General features: G+C 48.9%; 1 protein-coding gene across 1 annotated transcript; it reads right to left on the bottom strand.

Annotated features, from left to right (window-relative positions):
• Nucleotides 1-3183: 3183 nt before the first annotated feature.
• Nucleotides 3184-9048, bottom strand: TENT5C (terminal nucleotidyltransferase 5C). Its single transcript, XM_082304343.1, has one exon. It carries the CDS (start codon nucleotides 9025-9027, stop codon nucleotides 7855-7857), a length of 1173 nt encoding a protein of 390 aa, XP_082160469.1. The 5' UTR covers nucleotides 9028-9048; the 3' UTR covers nucleotides 3184-7854.
• Nucleotides 9049-18214: the final 9166 nt, after the last annotated feature.

An 18214-nucleotide genomic window follows, 5' to 3' on the forward strand; every position in this document is an offset into this window, starting at 1 on the left:
ATATACAACATAAAGCTTCAAGTGCTCATTTTCTGCAGTTCATCCAAGAGCTGAAGGGATTAGTGGATAGCACAAGCCAGTCTGGGACTTTTCAGTCTTGTTGGTAAGGATGCAGCAAGCCACAGGTCGCAGACGAAGTTCAGACCAATGTGGAAATGCAAATGAATTTCTCAGTAATGACCACAATCAAATATTAGAACAGGTTCTCCAAGTACACGAGGAATTGCCGCTACTGAGCGCCTTTGGGGCAAGATTGAATAACTTCCCAGGAGGCACACCGAGGTACAGCTTTCAGAGCAAGTTATTCAGATAAGTGACAAAGAGGGGGCGGAGAAGGGAACTGCTGCAGGTGGACAGTCAATTCTGAAGCAAGAAGAGTGTCCACAGAGGGACCAGCCTGCAGGGTAATTTGCGTGCCACACATCCAACACGCTCAGGCTTGCCTTGCTGCACGGGGACAGTGACTGAATCAGAAGTCTCACACTTCGACAATTTTCTAGCAGGGGAGACAATTTTCCCTTTGCTTGAGGTGCAACCAGTATAATCCCTGGGTAGCACAAGTTTCACGGTTTTCTAAAGCAGATTTGCTACATGAACAGGTAGAATAAAGTTAACATATGTTTCAGGGGTATAAGAGCATATGAACTGCCTGGTTATGTCATTCACGTGCTAAAACAGAGACCACAATAAACCACGTAACATCAGAAGGGAAATGTTCCAGCTTTGACAGCGAGACCACCTTGACAGCACCAAACCGGCACTTGGCTGCTGGGAATGCATACGGAGAGATTATTTCCCCAAAGCAGTTCGGGCCTTAGACGTTTGCTGGGAGCCTCCTGAAGTACGCAGGCTAGCTACAGGGGTTTATCAGTGACGAGAGGATTATTGCTGCAGATTAGCTTGGACCGGCCAGCTTCCTTGCGCTCCGTCTTGGCCAAACCTCACCCAGAGCTTGCACTTTTCCATTCTCTGAGCAGTGAGGTGGCATGGACCATCCCCTGCTCGACTTACCAGCGATGAGGACTCAGTACAGTATTTTGCGGGATCAGCCAGCCTAGGCAACTAGTTCCTGCTGGTTTACTAAAGCACCCAGCCGAGAGTCAATGGGATAACCCTGGAGTAGGTAGTACAGCTTTCCTTAATGTACATGTGAACCACCAGTTCAGGATCTAGCAGCTGCTTTGCACACAGTTCTTGGCAAGACAACCTTTTTCCAGCACGATGACTCAACTCTTTCTTTCCTACTAGGAAAATTACTAAGGTTTGGCAGGTTAACTACTCCCTTCAGCGGGCAGCCTTGCCTGTAGGATACGGAGCTCATCTTGTTCTCATTGAGATGAAGCAGAACAGATTACAGCACTGCTACTGCAGCAAAACACGACCGCAGTGTCCAACACCCACACTCCAGTGGCATATTACACCCTTTGATACATCCCCCTTTTAAGCCGCTGGATAAATACAAACCCTATTTTATTGCTGAAAATAGCAACTTTAGGTATTTAGGGTATCGGTGTACTAAATATAGAGTAAGCAATATTCAAAAAAAGCAGGCATGCAAAGAAAAATCTTTGTTTCTCTCCCAGGAGCATTTATGCTGTCTCTGTAAGGCCAGATTGAATACTCTGATTTCAAAAATATTAAATGTTCCATATTCCATCAGGGAAGGAGGGAGGAAAATAAGTGCATCTGCCAGAACAGCAGCAACAATTGAGAGTAGCATTTGTCTGATGCCTCTCACTCCCCATCACAAGACTGAGCTCATCTCGCAAAGCACGGATAAGGCTGCGTTCTAGCGGTACAACAGAACAGGACGCTTATACTTGTATTTTCACTAACAATACAACAGCGTTAGAGCAAGAATATCTTTCTTCTTTAGTTCCTTTCAATTTTTTACCATTATGTAAGTCTCTTATGGAACCGAAAGGGTACATACCGCCGCTTGCTTAAGCATAGCTATCTTGCTGTTTCAGTGTCTGACCCTGTAAAGCCAAGTTTGGTATTCTAGAAACTAAGGATGTTACCCAAAATAACTCTGAAGCTTTTACGATGAGATAAACCAAGGAGCTGAGGTAAGGGAGTTTCAGGTGACAAGCAGATGGTTTACATTGCCCAGCTGCATTATCAGTTCTCCGTTTAAGTTCAGAGGGAAACAATTGCATCTTGAAAAAGGACAACACAAGCTTCATGATTGCTTCCATGGGATCGCACTGCCTCTGCTAATCTCCACAGAAGTTTCCACTGCAGGTGTTACAAGGTCCTGAACACTGGCATTTCTCCAGCATTACTTAACTGAGAGGCTAGAGCTTGTCTGAGCTCTGGAGGGGATTAGAAGCAAGTACACTTTTTACAGTCTATTTATTTTTGATCCCAGAGCAGCAGGAGCAGCAAATAGACTGCCACATGCCCCCAGCTTTTGTTTAGCTTTGACCTGCTCATCCCCTATTGACCACTGGTACATAGAAGTATCAGCTTTTAGGACACAGTGAAAGCACAAAGACTTTCAACCTGTAAACAACTTGAAGAGCAACTGCTGGCTTTGTTTCTCACCTCCTCAGCTCATGAGTTGAGGTATGCAGGGCCCCTGACTTGGAGCAGCGTATAAAATGGAGTGCATCACAGATCAGACTGGCAGGCTGTAGCTCAAACCAGCCACTTACAGGCCTAGGACTGTGCCTTGACATGTTTTAGAGCCAAGTTGAGACCAGATAATGCTCAGAGAGGGCAAAAATCATTCTCTAGAAACTGTCACTATAATGTAAGTGAAAGATGAATCATGTCTCACTTAACTGACTAACGCTCGGTCAGTTGAGGCAGATGTGTATGTTCCTGAGGAAAAAGAGTACCTTGAATAACATCTAAAGCTAAGCATTACTGTGTACCCCACCGCTATGTCTCCCCCCACCAGTATATCTACACACACATTGGCCAATAAGCTCCACAAATACTTTGTCAGCACTATTTAGATGCAAGAATTAATTGAGGCAAACAATGTTTAGCATAAGTTTATTTGCACAAGAATTTCAGAATCATTACGGTCCAAAACCCAATTTCCAAGAATGACAAGTGAGCACCACAGTGCAGAACAGTAGACAAAGTTACTGTGACCAATCTCACATTTGGGCTCATCACAAATCCAAGTATTTCTAGTACCTTGTTTTGCCAGCTTAAAAAAAAAACCAAAAAAACAACACTTTTTCCAAAGAGGTATGAGACAGATTTTCCAAGAGCTGACTTCTTTTAATAGTAAAAAATAAAATAAGATATAAACATAGGAAAAAAAAAAGGCTTCTATATTTCAACAGAAAGTGCAATTTTAATCAGAAAGAGACAAGCCCAATCCAGACACTTCAGTGAGTTGCCTTCTCCTCCAACAGGGGCGAGAAAAACCAGAGTGCTCCAACCATTCCCCCCCAAAGCTTCTACAACTATAGCCCAGCATCCCACCTTATAACTAGTTCCATTGAAATTAAAGAACATATTGAAACACACTTCACCATATTTAACAAATGGTTGAGTAAGACTTAGATGCAAAGGCTAGAAGTATTACTATCCATTTGGCTCTCCCAGTGCCCAAATTAGACCAAGGTGCCAGTGACTATGGTCAACTTATTGCTTATTCCTGTGCCTAACAATTATGGCACCCTGACTGAGTTGAGTGAGAGGGATGGTAAACAAGTGCCATCGGTACACTGACAGCTTAGAATTGAAGCAATTTGTCTACGTTCTCTTCTAAGAGGCCTTTTCCCAAGCACTCATATAGTGATAAGCAGAGATCACTACCAGCATTAGTAGTTATTCTAGTGATCAGAAACCCACAAAGCCTAGGCACATAACATACCAAATGCTTAACCCCAGAACTCAATCCCAAAATACGGGTCTTTAGGTTTCAAGAAAAAGCTTTAGGTATTTGGTCTAGATTTAAATACTACCTACTGCTTTGTAGACAAGATTATTAAAGTGTGAGGAACTCTTGAAAAATGGTTACTCAAAAGCAAGCAGTAGTCTTCAACCTCCAGCTTAGCCATTGACTGAACTAGCTGAGGACAAACACAGCAACAACTACATCTTGAGCTGAGGGAGCATGAAATATGCTTTACCTTACAACTTTTCAGCGTGACCATGGATCGGCATAGGGATTTTACCGAAGTGACTAAAACCCAGTGCACTACTAGGTCTCCTTGGTAGCATCTTATCAAATAAAAAAAAATAATCTTACAATGAGGAAGTCACACCAATAAACCCTAAGTCAAGGGGGACTTGGCAATAAATATTGACAACAGATGCTTAACCTCAGACTGGCTTAGCCCAGCAGAGCTTATAAGCTACAGGAAGAAAACAGCTATTTTAAACCACACGGTCTAGTTTACTAGAAGCCTAGTCCTGAGGAATGATGCACAGATACAAGACTCGCGGTCTAGTGTTACTACACCTTTGTTTTGATGCCACTGCCAGGAGGGAATGTGTTAGTCTGAAGCATAGTAGTCTTTCTCTAACCTTCACTTGACACACAAGTGAGCAGCAGAGGACAGAGCAGGTTTGCAGAGGCATCATTAAGTACTGAATGGAGACTGAATCGAGCAGGCAGCCTGGACTTGGCCTAGGGTCATCACTTTAACTTTTACCTAGCGCTCATTCTTGTGTTGCTCCTTGCTACAGGGGCCACCATAAACCTAAGCCCGAACCAGCTAGCACACACCAAAATAAGCCACTGCCACGTGCAACATCAGGCTGCTAGGACAACTTTAAACAGAAAGGGGTAGACTGCTTGCAACACGGTGATGAAAAGCTGCTGAGTATTCCAGCTTTACCTGCCAAGCCAGGATTATTTTGAAGGCAGCGAGACGAGCAGTGTCCCAGCAATCCCTTATACAGTAGGGCCAATGCAGCAGGTAGTGCACAGCTTCAGGATACAGTTTAAGTATTCAAGAGCTTAACATCTAGCAGCCAGGCTACAAAGCATCAATATTTCTAATATGCCAGAGCGACTTAAGAGACAGGGAACACAGCAGTCCTGCAAAGCTTAAACCCAGAAAGTCAGCTGTTCAGAGAGCAGCCATTCGACGTAAAGCTTCCTTAGAGGCCTCAGCAACAAGTTACATTAGCAAAAGCACAGTATTTACAGCAGGAAGCTTAAATTCTCCATAGGTCTATCTCCGTAGGAATCCATTCGAGCCTTTTTTTCTAGCACTTCCCTTTCCAGCAGAGACACCTGGCCTGATGCTCAGCAGCCAAGGCATTCACAGACTAGTAAAACGTAAGTCTGTTTGTGTCAAGCCCGTGAGGACTCCTCCCGAGCATCTGACCGCTTCTTCCACATGAGCTGATACACAGGAACAATTTCCAAAGGCCAGCCATCACACAAGACAGCTACACAAGTCCAAGCTATTTGAGATGCAAATCAGACATGTCCCTCTAGGCAATGGTTTACTTCCGCAATGGGCATAGCTTAGGTTGGCTTTAAAAACATCTGTTTAAGAGGTGACAGCAATTACAAACTCCTAAGCAAGAGACTTCCTTCTTTCTAGCGCCACTCCATACAAGGCCAAGTATTGCCTTGCACGCAGAAGCTATTCACGCCTAGGTTTGCGTTCCAGCAGTAAGCTTGCACTAAGTTTAACGCATGACCACACTGGCATCATGTCAGTTTTTAAAAAGCCTTCCAAATAGGCAAAGTCTTGGGCGAGAGATGCCTTGTCTGTAAGCCACACCAAGTCCAAGCCATAGTTCATGAAAAAGGCTGGGTTCGCTTTCAAGTTTAGCTACTTTGGCTGACTACTCAGGAAGCCTTTAATGAAAAAAGCACAACAGAAGACACCGAATTGTTTGTCTGTTTGCTACTGAAGTTGCTTACAAGACTGTTCAGAAAGCTAAGCTGAAGCAGGCTCGGCTACAGACTGCTTTCTAGATTGTATCCCTCCCTGCCTCCCTAAGCTAAATGAAGTCTGAACAGAAGAGTAGCCTCGCTGCTCTATTGAGGCAGCCTTTATGAAGCAGTTACAAAAAGTGAGAGAACTTGCAATGTAACTATAAGTTTTTGGTCCTATGAGGAACAGGCAGGTTTTTACTGCCATTTAAGTGCTGCACTGCTACTGTTTTTCACCTTGAACAGCAACCATACATTGGTGTTGCACCTGCTTTCTGCTTTACCTTCTAAGCTTCATTCGTTTGATCAGACACTTTGGTCTCGCAAGCTTGCAGAGACAGCTAGAAGTCATAAAAGAGGTTTAGCAAACAAGTATTCTTAAACATTACACCAGTACATATTAAATAGCTCTAAGATTTGCCTTTCTAGTCTACTTCTCTGGTAAAGCAAGAGGAACTTGATCATTCACTATATGTATTTTACTACTGCAATTCAGTGAAAATCATCCAGTTAATATACCAATTCCTAATATGGCTATATACATAACTAGGGAATTTTTAGCCTTCCTTATAAAGCACAGGAGTTTCAAAGCAGCAAGTTCAGCACGTACCCTTGAGGAAGGTCAGCCCCCTCCACCTCCAAGGGAGTCCATACTCTTCCAGCGGCTATTCTGAAAACAAGGGCAGGCTTTCAACACGTACAGCTTCTGCAGAGAGCTCTGCTTAGGGTTTATATGCCTCTTCAAGTGAGGGTTAAGACCAGCAGAGAGGAAGAATTTTACTCTGACCACTCAAAACACCATCTCATACGGTGACGGGGTGATAGTCACAAACCAGTATGCTCCACCCTTAAGCAGTGACAGAAAGGCAAGCCTTCAGGACCTGCCTGAAGTTGTGCAAGAAGTTCATTTTAGGAGGCACTTTAGAAATTTATACTGTGGCAGAAGTGAACATCATCCTGCAGCTTACAGTGGTTTGGGTGGGGTTTTTTGGGGTTTTTTTTGTGGGTGGTTTTTTTTTTTGCTAGCTGTGGACCTGTGAAGAAGAAAGTTGGGCCAAACCTCAGTGCAAGAGCTGTGCTACTTTCCAACTGTGCCAAAAATTGTTTTGAAATATGCAGTCAGAAAGGCTTTATCTTGAGCCTGGACTCAACAGTGTTTTTCCATCCTAACTATTCAAACTGTGGTTCCAATTCTATTTAAGGTTTCAGTTCCTCATTTCAAGGACTCTTCACGGTACCAAGTCTTAGATCGTGTTTTGGTGCATGTTTAGAGATGCCACCTTCCAAATTTTTGTACTCAAGACAAATTTAGCCAGCTTATGCTTTAGAGATAGACCTGCTAATCCATCTTCAACTTCCAAGAAATTAACCTTGAACTTGAGGCAGGACCATATATACCTAGGTACTACAGGAAACAACATTTAGGCCCTCTACAAGACAGACAGTATCCATACAGTTATCGGTTCTACACAGCCAGAAAGTAGGAGCAGCCCAAGCATGCCATGAGCCCATACTTGCACAATTAGTTCAATAGAAAGTTGGCCAGAACTTGAACTGAGGAAGTATAGAGTAATGAGGTTAGGCAATAGAAAGCAGAGTCTTGTTGCTGTTCCAGGAGTGGCTTCTGCTCAAGACATTTTACAGTCTTTCCTCTATTAACTAACCCAGTTTACTGAATACTCCACTTAGATCACAATGGAGCCATTTCCAGAACTAGTACCAAGTTCTGTAACTACTCCTCTAACGATTGGCTGCCGGTTCTGTTCTCCTAATGAAGAGGTAATAAGGCTTCTTGGCATTTGTAGAGATACACTGAAAGGTTCATAGCAGGTCACCTGGTCACATATTCCTACTGCTCACCAGGAAATGGACAGTCCAATGCAGTCATGTTTCCATGAGAAAACCTCCAAGTGACAGTTATTACTTGTCCATATATACACTCAGCATCTTGGCCTTCAGTAGCCTCCACTCACGAACGCTCAAGTGAAATATCAGTTGCAAGGCAACCAAGTGGGGTAGGACTGGCTGTACGGCACAGGAGCGCTTGCAAGATAGTAGTTGCTGAAGTTTACATCGCTAACGTAAGGCGCTGGCTGGTAGTAACAGGTAACATTAGTGGCATTAGGGATGATGTTTTGTTCTGCCAGTACTTTGAGTGCTAGCAGAGAAATCAAGTTGAGAGTCTGCCTTCGCTCATGTCCCATGAGACAGACTGTGCTCTCATTCACCACCCTGCGCAGAATCATGAGGTAGTCATATTTGCTCCTCTCTTCTTTGGAGAAGTGGTTCTGGAGGTAGGTCTCTAGTTTGCGCTGCTGATCCAAGATGTCCGGGAAGTCTATGAAGAATCGGGAACACATGTAGCGCTCTAAAGTTTTGATCTCATCCTTATCCATGGGCCTGAAGTCTCGTACTAAGAGGTTACTATACTTCAGAAGCCCCCCACCTCGGATCTCTTCAGGATTTTTGGTAGCTATCAGCTTGTTCTGGAGGTGATCAAAAGCTGCTTCAAAGTCTCCATACATGCTCTCCCCGATCACAGTTGGATGGAAGTGCTCTGACATGGGGGTTTCCGAGTAGTCATAGTAAAAGAGCAGGGAGTCCAGTATGATTTGGAAGGAGTCCACGCTGAACTCAAACTGTCGTCGTATACAGTCTACAAACTTCAGCTCCACATTCCTGCCGTGTTTGTTGGAAAGTGATATCAAGCTCCAACGGTCAGACTCTGTGTACACTTTGACTAGCTTCTGGATATAGGCTTCCTTCAGTGTTACTGGACTGATTTTTAGCTTGCTTACTCCTTCTGGCAAGAAATTCAAGAGGGATCGCAACACCACATCACGAACTAACTGAAACTCTGCCTCACTTGGAAGAGAAACTTGAAAAATGAGATCCAGGTCTTTGCATCCCAGCCCATTATCCTTGACCAGGACATGACCAGCTGCAGAGCCATTCAGACGGACATCGTGTACCAGAATGCCTGCTTCACTCAGCCTACTCCGAACAGTCTGAACAATGTCCTTCAGAGTTATCTTCAGCGTCGGGAAGTTACCTCGTCCGTGGATCGGGACCACCTCTGTAAGAACCTCATGCAGACGGCTGACCTGCTCCCAGTTCAGTACACTGCACGACATGCAGTCTGTGTTACTTCCTTTGCCTGCCATCTTAAGGTTTTTCTTCTCCAAAGAAACTGTAGGGAGGTGGAATAAAAAAAAAAGACAAGTCAGACTTTTATGCTTCCTATTCTGTCTACAGAGATGCAAACTAGAAAGAAATAATTCTATGTACTAATGATTATCAGCAAGCCTTTCACCTGAAATGATACTCAGCTTCTCTATTGGTGCAGGCAAAACCCTTAGTTGTCACTGTCCTTTTTTTTAGTGAGGCAGTGTTAAGTACTTCGGCAAAGCAGTTTGTGCCAAAGCGAAATTATCAATGGTGATGACACATAAGCTTTGCCTAAGTTCAAGATTATCTGCAGCACCAGCCAAAGCCAGTGAGAGCCATAACTGCAAAGCACTTCTGAAAGTTCAGCTTTGAACTTGTTTCATTATACACAAAGCTCAAACTGCTCTCTCCAACTAACACGACAGTGGAAGACACTCAGGTGTTAGTTTCAGGGCTTAGACATCCAGTCCACTGAAAGCGCTTTAATTATGCCAGAGATACAAGATTTCTTCCTTTCTATAAAAGTTTTTCCTTTCTCAACCATCCAGCATCTACCACTCGTGGGATAAAGGCCAAGTACACCTTGCTCCTGCAAAAAGCTACAGCGCTTCAGCATCCTGGACAGAATTTCAGCTGCAAAGCCAGATAACAACCATTCAGTTCACACTCCAGTCTTTGTAAGCAACTCTTTACCCTTCTTCAGATACCCTGCATGATGAAACTACCTTTTTGGAAATATTCATACTTGCCCCAACCTTTTGCTCATTTGTGGAGGGCAAACAAGCTCGTAAGAGCTGGCATATATTCAGATGATGTGTATCATGCTAGTGTTACCCTTTAACACCAAGGACTCGAGAACCTCGCTGACCAGACTTGGTCACAGCCTCATCTGAACTTTTGCACTTTTTAAGGAGCCTTGTCACAGTTGACCAGATCATTCCCTTGTGCTTAAGCGGCTTGTGTTTTGAAGTATGTAGGTACTTACATATGTTCTACAGTCATGCAGCTCCAACTGGTATTAATACACTTTTCTCTTTTTAAGTGTTCCAGGTTTCTATTGTGGCCAGGTGCTTCCTGACAGCTACGGTCTAATTGAGGCCTCACCTTCTTCTGCCCAAGTGCTTGTGAAGACTGCAGCTGCCAAGGTCAGACTTAAGGTAGTTAACTCTTGCCTACCAGGAATTTAAAACCCAACCATACAGTTTCCTAACATTCATCAATGCAGTGCATGCAACACTTTTTCAGCATGATTCAAAGAGCAGCTATTGTCACTTCATGCCTGTCCTTTTCCAGCTTTTAGTTTTTGAACAGCCCATTTGACCTGTCACCTCCTCTACAGAAGAGAGTCAAATCCTAGATAAAATACACAGTAAGGTAAAAATGCTCCCAGGAAATCAGTTTCTGCCCTGGAGCATGAACTGCTGCATTTCGAGCTCTGCTGCTGCGGGTCACATTCGCTCCAGCAGGCACGAAGCAAACCTGCAGTTCATCAGATGATGAGTCCAGGACAAATCAAGGGGTTCTTCCAACGCAACCCTTAAGGCTGCAATGCAGCATAAACCCAGAGGCATCGAGCCTGCCAGCAGCTGCCCTCAGGCACTTCAAATGCATTCAAGTACATTTTCATCTTAAAACCGCTGTATTTTCCTTAAATCCTTCAGATCACTGAAGAACATGAGTCTTGCGTGGCTTCCAGCTGAAGCTGCACGTGCTTTCAGCAGCTACCTCCAAAAGCATCCCCTCTCCTCCTTCCCGCCTGTAGCCATCCCGGCGGCTCCGGCGACCCGCGCAGCCCACCCGGTGACCGGGACGGACCGGGCACAGGGCTTCCTGCCCCACCGGGCTCTGCCTGGCCATCCTCCCGGCAGGGCAACGTGCCAGGCCGCCCGTGCGGAGCGAGGATGCAGTATTGCATTTCCACTTCAGTGGAGAGTTTCGTTCTCGGGCTGTCAGCCTACGAAGCCTCCCAGCCCCAAACCACTCACGCGTTTGCCTGCTCTGCCGGATTTAAGTTAGCGACAACGGGATTTTAATGACTTTAACGTACTTGGGACGCTCGCGGTTTGCATGCCTCTTGCTTCACCGCCAACATTTTCCATCACAAGAAGATCCGATACCTGATGATGCTCGTTCACAACCCTGAAGGCAAGACGGGCGCTACCTGCTTTTCATACCAAGAGTAAGGAGTATCGTAGCTTCACTCGGGTGCAAATCTCAAACCAGAGGCAGGAGGAGCGAGGACAACGCGCCTTCACCTCTGCCATGACGGAGTACACGACCCTGCAGCAGGAGGATCCCCTACAGGACGCCTAATTTGACACAACACCTAAAAATAAAAGCTTAGACGACCGCACCTGCAGCCGGCGGCACGCGCGGCAAGCGGCAGCGGGGCGGCACCGCGGGCGGGGAGCGCGGCTCCCCCCGCCGGCCCCCTTCTCTGGGGGCGCTCGGCTCGGTGCCCCCCCGGGGCACGCGCCGCTCGCCGCTCAGCCGTTTCGGACAACCGCAATAACTGCAAAAAGCGTTCCTAAGCGCTCGCCGGGCGGAGACGCCCCGCGGCAGCGGCCCCGCAGCGGAGCCGGGACGCGAACCCGCGAACCTCCGCACCCCCCGCTCACCTCAGCTCAGCTCAGCCGCGCCGCGCACCCCCAGCCACCGCGCCAGCCTCGCGCGCGCGCCCCACCGCCCCCGCTCCCGCCCTTTATCGCCGCCCCGCCCCGCCCCTCTCCGCCCGCGGGTAACCGGCGGGCGGGGCGCGAGGCGGCAACGGCAGCGGCAGCGGCAACGGCGGCGGGGCTCCCCCCGCCGCGGCTCCCCCCGCCTCTTCTCCCCCCGCCTCATCTCCCCCCGCCTCATCTCCCCCCGCCTCCTCCCTCGGGAGCCCGGCGGGGCTTGGGGTGGGGAAGAGGACGGGGGCGGCCGCCCTCGCTGTGAAGCCCAACGGTCGCTCTCCGCCCCCCTCCCCCGCACCACCGTATGGCGGGGACGGCAGCGGCCTGAACGTGTCCAGGGCCTAACGGGCGATAATAGCAACGAAAAGCAGGCTGAACCGCAGCGTGGCTGTGCCGGGGGTGCCTCGTCTGGGACGGAACCACCGTCAGCGTGTCGCTAAAATCCCCAGGCTTCGCTCGGCGGTTTGGTACGGGGCCACCTCGGGAGCAGCCGGACCAGGAGTTCACACAAAACCTGCACGGGTGGGCCCGCGAGGAGGCGGTGGAAGTGGTGAAGGAGCGCGGTACTGGGGTCCACAGCTGATGGGAGGCCCTGGAGGCGGGGAGGAGGAGAGAACTGCCGGACAGGGCGCAATGAAAAACTCGCAGATACCGAGGAATAAAAATCAGCTGGCGTTTAATAGTACACGGCGCAAGATCACGCGCTGCGGGGATAAAAGCTACAGTTTCTGCTGCAAACCCTCAATGTTTCAGCAAAAGAGGAGAGAAAGGACCTGGGGTATTTGCCTTTTGTAGGATAGAGGGGAAAAAAAGTGCAAAACTTACCCTAGGACAGGCCAGCTGACGTGTTTCTAGTAGAGCTAAAAGAGTATTTACAAAGCACTGGGGAAAAAACCCCAACACACCTGTAACCCTGCTTGGTCATACGCGGTCAAGAAAGATGAATTAAAACCTGCGCACACGGGGGAGAGGAAAGAGGAAACTGGAAAGCTCCTCTTTGGAGCGTGTAAGCTCCTCTTACGCTGGACCGTGTAAGAGGAAACTGGAAAGCTCCTCTTTGCCCAGCAAACACAAACAGACTCGCCTTGTTTCACCAACAAAGCCAAAGCTGAGCACGAATATGGGTGGGTTGCTTTATTTATGTATTTATGTATTTATTTTTCTCCAATAGCGCACTGCAGGAAACAAAAAGAGCTGTTTGAACTAAAGGCTAACATTGACACAAGAACCGGATTCAAGGCAAGTTAGCATCTTTTTGTCCGATGAGATAATCGTGAATTCAGAGCATCGCAGGAGGGAGGGATGGGAATAAAACGACCTCGTTTCAAGACGGAGCTAGAAGAGAAAATACGTAATATGATTGCTTGTGGTGGCACGGAGTTGGGTGCGAGGACCTGGATCGCTCTCAGCATTTTTTCCCTGTGTTTCTAAAACAAGAAAGAGAAAGAGGGAACTCAAAAAGAAGTAGTAGCAGAAGTGACAGAGGCATAACCACCGGTAAGGAAATGTCTCACTTGGAGGTTAAAATAGGGAACGGTGTCCCCTCTTAAAAATATTTCTTCAGCAATATTTCTGCCTCAGATATTATTGCTTTATGACAATAACTGATTATTTTGGACAGGCTATTTTCTGTGGCCCCATGGGTAAACAGCAATTAAATTACATGTTGAAAAGTATTTTCTATGTGTAATCTTCATTAGATACCAATAAAGGCAAAGATAAACTGCAGCACGTACTGCTATTACAGATGTTAAAGCATTAATACAAGGTTCACACTTCACATTATTTGTTTACACGTTCTTGTTTCACGACAATGTTTGTAAAACCGAAGAGGTATCTCAGTTCTGTCTTAAAGATTGGGTACCTGGGGTGCTTTCTGCCTCCTCTGATTTGCAGACCTTGAGTGCCTGTCACTGGAAGCGCAGCACTCCCTGCAGCGAATTTAAACCCCTGACAACGCACTTGTGCTTTCTAATCGCTTTTCATCGGTCCCACAGGAGGGGTCCGTGGGGTGGGATTTCGAAACGCCATTTAAAGCCCGCTGGACCAGGCTCCTGTGTCGGTTGCGGGAATAACGAGGAATGCATCTTGGAGTAATGAACGCCTAGGAGAACCAGCCCGTTTACCCCTGGTGAGAGCCAGCCTTCTGCTAGCCATCCGCCCGTGTCTGCGCGCTGGATTGCTGTGCTGTGAGGATGGACAACAAGGAAGCACGCAGCCCGCCGGCGAGAGGAGAGATCAAAAACCGTGGGCTACCGCTCGGGTGCTGTGGCTGCCGAGGTGCCTCCGAGGCAGGCCCAGGCCCCGCTCCAGGGTACAGCCTTAACGTTTAACGTTTATTTAGGACTGACTTTCCCGCTGTCAGCTCTAACTCTGAGTCTGGGGAGAAGGAACGGATGATCCCAACCTTTGCAAGCCACCCTTTCTGCGAGAGACTGGGATACAGACAAATTCCTGCCGAGGGGCAGTGAGCGGCAGCAGTCATGGTCCCCCTCTGCCCTTGGACAGCCACCATCGTGCCCTTCTGCCACAGCCGCTCCAGCCTTCATCTCCCTCCTCCTCATCCGTGTCCTCAGCACCTGCTTCCAGCTGCAGTCCCTCCTCTCCCATCCTGTGCCGTCCTCCCCTTCGGGATACGCACCACAGGACCTGTTCTGAACGGTTTTCAAAAGAGAAGGGGGGGAAGGAAGAAGGACCAGATGGCTCCTGGGATGGCAGGGCGACAGGGGAAAAGGGTCTGGGAGCTGCCAAAACAGAGGCAAGTACGGAGTGTTATGAACACAGGGCAACTCGTTCATTTTAATCCAGTAAATAGGGCAGCAAATTTGGCAGAAGAAACACTTAACTTGTAAGTCAGCTCAGTGACCTGGCACTGTCAGATTAGTTTCCTTATGGGATGCATTGCTGAACGTAATGTGCCGTTATCAATCTCGGTTGCTACAGCTGTTAAAGCCGTACAGTGAAGCAGAGTTATTAACACACGGCAGTAGTAACTGTCATGCTCCATTCTGTAATTGAGCATCAAATCTGCAGTTGGGAAACTCTTCTTTTTTGCCTGACATGTGGAGTAACTGCATGTCTGCAGGTGCCGAGGGCGTGGAGACAGGTAGGAGCGTCCCACCCACGTGGGGCTGTGGTGAAATCCTCCTGCAGAGCATCACGAGCGAGCCCCTTTATTGCTGGCTGCCTTTACAAGCCTCCGAGGGTTCCTGGGGGAGATGCAGCAATCCTTCCTCCCCATACCTGGATAAAAGTAGACATGTGAATCCCAGCACAGACGCGCAGAGCGCACTAAGGCAGGGAACAGCAGTCCTTCAGAAATCTGAGGTTGAATTTGCTGCTAGAAGCACGGTGATAGCTGGGAAGTTCCAGCTCCAGGGGATGATACGTCACCGCGTAGGGCTTCCCAGCTCCCACCAAGCTCTGAGCTCAGCGAAACCCGAGAGACGCTCCTTCTCCAAGGGCCACCCTTCGCCTGCAGGGCCCGTGCAAAGCGGGAGCTCCAAGCTCCTGCTGCGTTGAGACGCGGGGAGGAGAGCGAACCCCAGAGTCGCCGTCTCTCACGAATGTCCTTTTGAAGATGTCCCCACCCATTAGCCCTTCCACGGCTTTGCTGCGTGCCACCCCTGGCAGCTCGGGCCGTGGGCTGCAGATGCTTCTTCTCACGAACCCTCTGCTCTGTACGCCCAAAACCACTTAAAAGCCTGCACGAACAGAGCCGCTTGAATGTGTGACAAAGTATGCAGACCAAATTCTTCCAGTAGGGATGAGGCGGTTATGCCTCTGCCCGGAGACTCAGTTTTGCCGATCCGGTTGTGCTGTGAGGCTCCGGAGCGGGCAGCCCAGGGAAGCCCGGCATTTTCTATTCCCTTACGAAGCAGCAGGGTAGATGCACGCTGAGATGGAATGCGCTTGCTGGAGCGAGTGGGCAGTGGCCTGTCATCTGACTTGTTTTCTCCTTGCACCTGAGCTTGCCCCAACTGCTTAATTGGTCACACGGTTTCCTGGAACCCTGGGGAGAACGAACCGTCAAAAATTTCGGTGGCGCAGGAGAAGACAAAGGCCGAAGGGGGGAGGCGGAGGCGGGGGGAGAACGAGGGTTTGCAAATCAGGGTGGAAAAATGTATTTACTCTATTTTGGGAGCCGTGAGCAAAGTCAGGACACATCGCCTCAGGCTGCAGGTGGCAAGCGCAGCAAAGGGGGGTACAGAGAAACAGCGAGGTCATTTCGGGAGTGCGGCCTTGGTCATGCGAAGCTCTTGCGAAGCTCTTATGAAGCTCTTGGGTGCTGAGCTGCCCGTGGGCTCTGCCCCAGGGATTTTGCATTTTCCCCCACCACAGGTTTCCGCTTTGAAATCACATCGGTTTCACCTCCCCCCGAGCAGTCACACCGCGATGGGACCAACCCCCGGGGGTCTGCATCTGCCAGCCCCGCAGCTCTGCCACTCGTTTTCATTGCAGACGGTACTGTTTGCCCCCACAGATTCACGGGTTTGAAGGCTAACAGAGACGATTAACCACCTCTTAGTATTCATATAATCCCTGGATAACATAATCCCGCCGTAAAACTCAGCCCCTTCAACAACTTGCACTTGCCTGCAGACCATCTTCAAATTGCTCGCGAGATGCCAGTGTTTCCCCATGGTAGTTTGCTGAAATTGTTAACTGCTTTCATGACTAAAGCTCCATACGCAGTTTGCTCTGGTTTTACTTTCCACCTTTCTTTGCAGTATGCTTTTTTGCTTTGCTAGATTATAGGGGCTTTTATTGAAAAATTGTCTGCAATCTTTACAGCTTTTCCAGTAGGGCCTCTATTTCTAGCTGGCGGCAATGGCAACTGGAAAGGAGGTTTTGCACGGGTAATGCAGTATTGTAGCTGAAAATAATCTAAACGAGAGTTGTCCCCATCCTCAGATACACAGTCTCACCCTTTGCTTTGGGTCAGGTTTATGGGATTTAAAACTAATCCGTCCAAAGAGGAGATTTGCCTTTGGCTGGAGCAGCTTGCCAGCCGGGCCGCTCCACAGCCACACAGGCACCAGGGCAAGCACGGGAGGTGAGGCGGGAGGACAGCAAACTTTAAGCTGCGGTGGACTGGCGCTCTCAGAAGCCTTGGGGCCCATCTCCGCTACAAAGAGCCGCCTCGGTCTGCTCGGTGGGCCACCAGCACTGCGTGGAAACTGTACAGCTCCGAAGCTGCTGTCCCGCTGTCCATCTCCCAGCAAGGCTGACAAACTGGTGCACGCTCCCTGCTGGCACTGGTGAGGCAGCCCTGAAGAGCAGGCAGGTAGCATCCTTGGCAGGATCCAGCGTGACAGCCGCTCCCCACAGCCCAGCTCCATCCACCTCTCCTGCGGCAAGGGGACAACAATCTCCCTTTCCACCAGGTTTCAGTCTCAGCCTGTCAGGCCCGAGGCGAGCGCCGGTCTCCCCTCCTCCATGGCTAGCCGGCATCCCGCAAGGATGGCCCTTGCAGACAGTTTATACAACAGTTTTGCCTACAGCTGTCTCGCACAGAGCTGCGCCAGAACAATCCTCCCAGCGACCGATAACGAGGGCTTTCAGGCTCTCTTATCTTGTGCGGGGAGGAAGGGTCCAGTTACACGTCCCACATGAGGCGACAGCTTTACCATAGCACGCTCTAATGAAATCTGACGTTGCCGCTGCTCAGAAACTTGCAAAGTCTGGCCTACGCTGGGTGAAACCTGCGGCTACGTGGTAGAGATCCCGTTGGACAAAAAGGCTCGAGGAGGAAGCGAAGCACTGGGGTCTTTGGAGACGAGAAGGAAAAGCCGGGGCTGGTGATGTGCTGGGTGGTGACGTTTCGCACAGGCATCCCGCTGAGGGCTGAGGGCGAGTACCCTTGCCTACGGGGGAAAGCGGGTGCTCGGCCTCCTCCCGCCACAGGACAGACCTGAACCTTACGAGGGGCAGGGAGAAAGTGGCGGCACTGAGATTTCTGCATTGCCCCACAGTCTTCGGGGGTGTCAGACATGACAGACCTCAGAATCGGGAAGATGACCGGAAGATATGATGCCTCTTGTCTGTGCTGCGTCGGATTTCAGTGCCAAATGCAAGCGATAGCTCGGGTAACGGTAAGAGATCAGAATAAAAATTGGGATTTAGTTACAATTCCTGTTTCGCAGCTCAAAATCTACTTGTTGCACGAGAGCTACTATAAAACGGAGGAGCAGGGCAGTTTTCAAGCTGGGCCGGACGTTTGATTTTCAGCGGCAAGAGCCCGTTCAGATGTTTCACGCGAAGCCAGCAAGGAATTACGTGGTCTGGCTTCCCCTTCAGGGTGCCACGGGACGCGTAGCCGGTTCGTAACGTTTGTAACAACAAAGGTTCACAGAACCCGCGACATTGAGAAGGTGCTTGCAGCGTGACTCTGGAACAGGTCGCCTCCGTCCAGCGCGGAGGCCCTTCGCAAGCGCGCGTTTGCCGGGGGAGACCCCGAGTTTAAACAGGACGAGGCAGAGGGTTGTGGGCGCGCAGATGCGCGAGGATT

The sequence above is a fragment of the Platalea leucorodia genome (assembly GCF_965183815.1).
Source record: "Platalea leucorodia genome assembly, chromosome: 2".
NCBI lineage: Eukaryota > Metazoa > Chordata > Aves > Pelecaniformes > Threskiornithidae > Platalea > Platalea leucorodia.

Coding starts and splice junctions, on each gene's coding strand:
- TENT5C (XM_082304343.1), bottom strand. CDS start 9,027: ATGGCAGGCAAAGGAAGTAACACAGACTGCATGTCGTGCAGTGTACTG.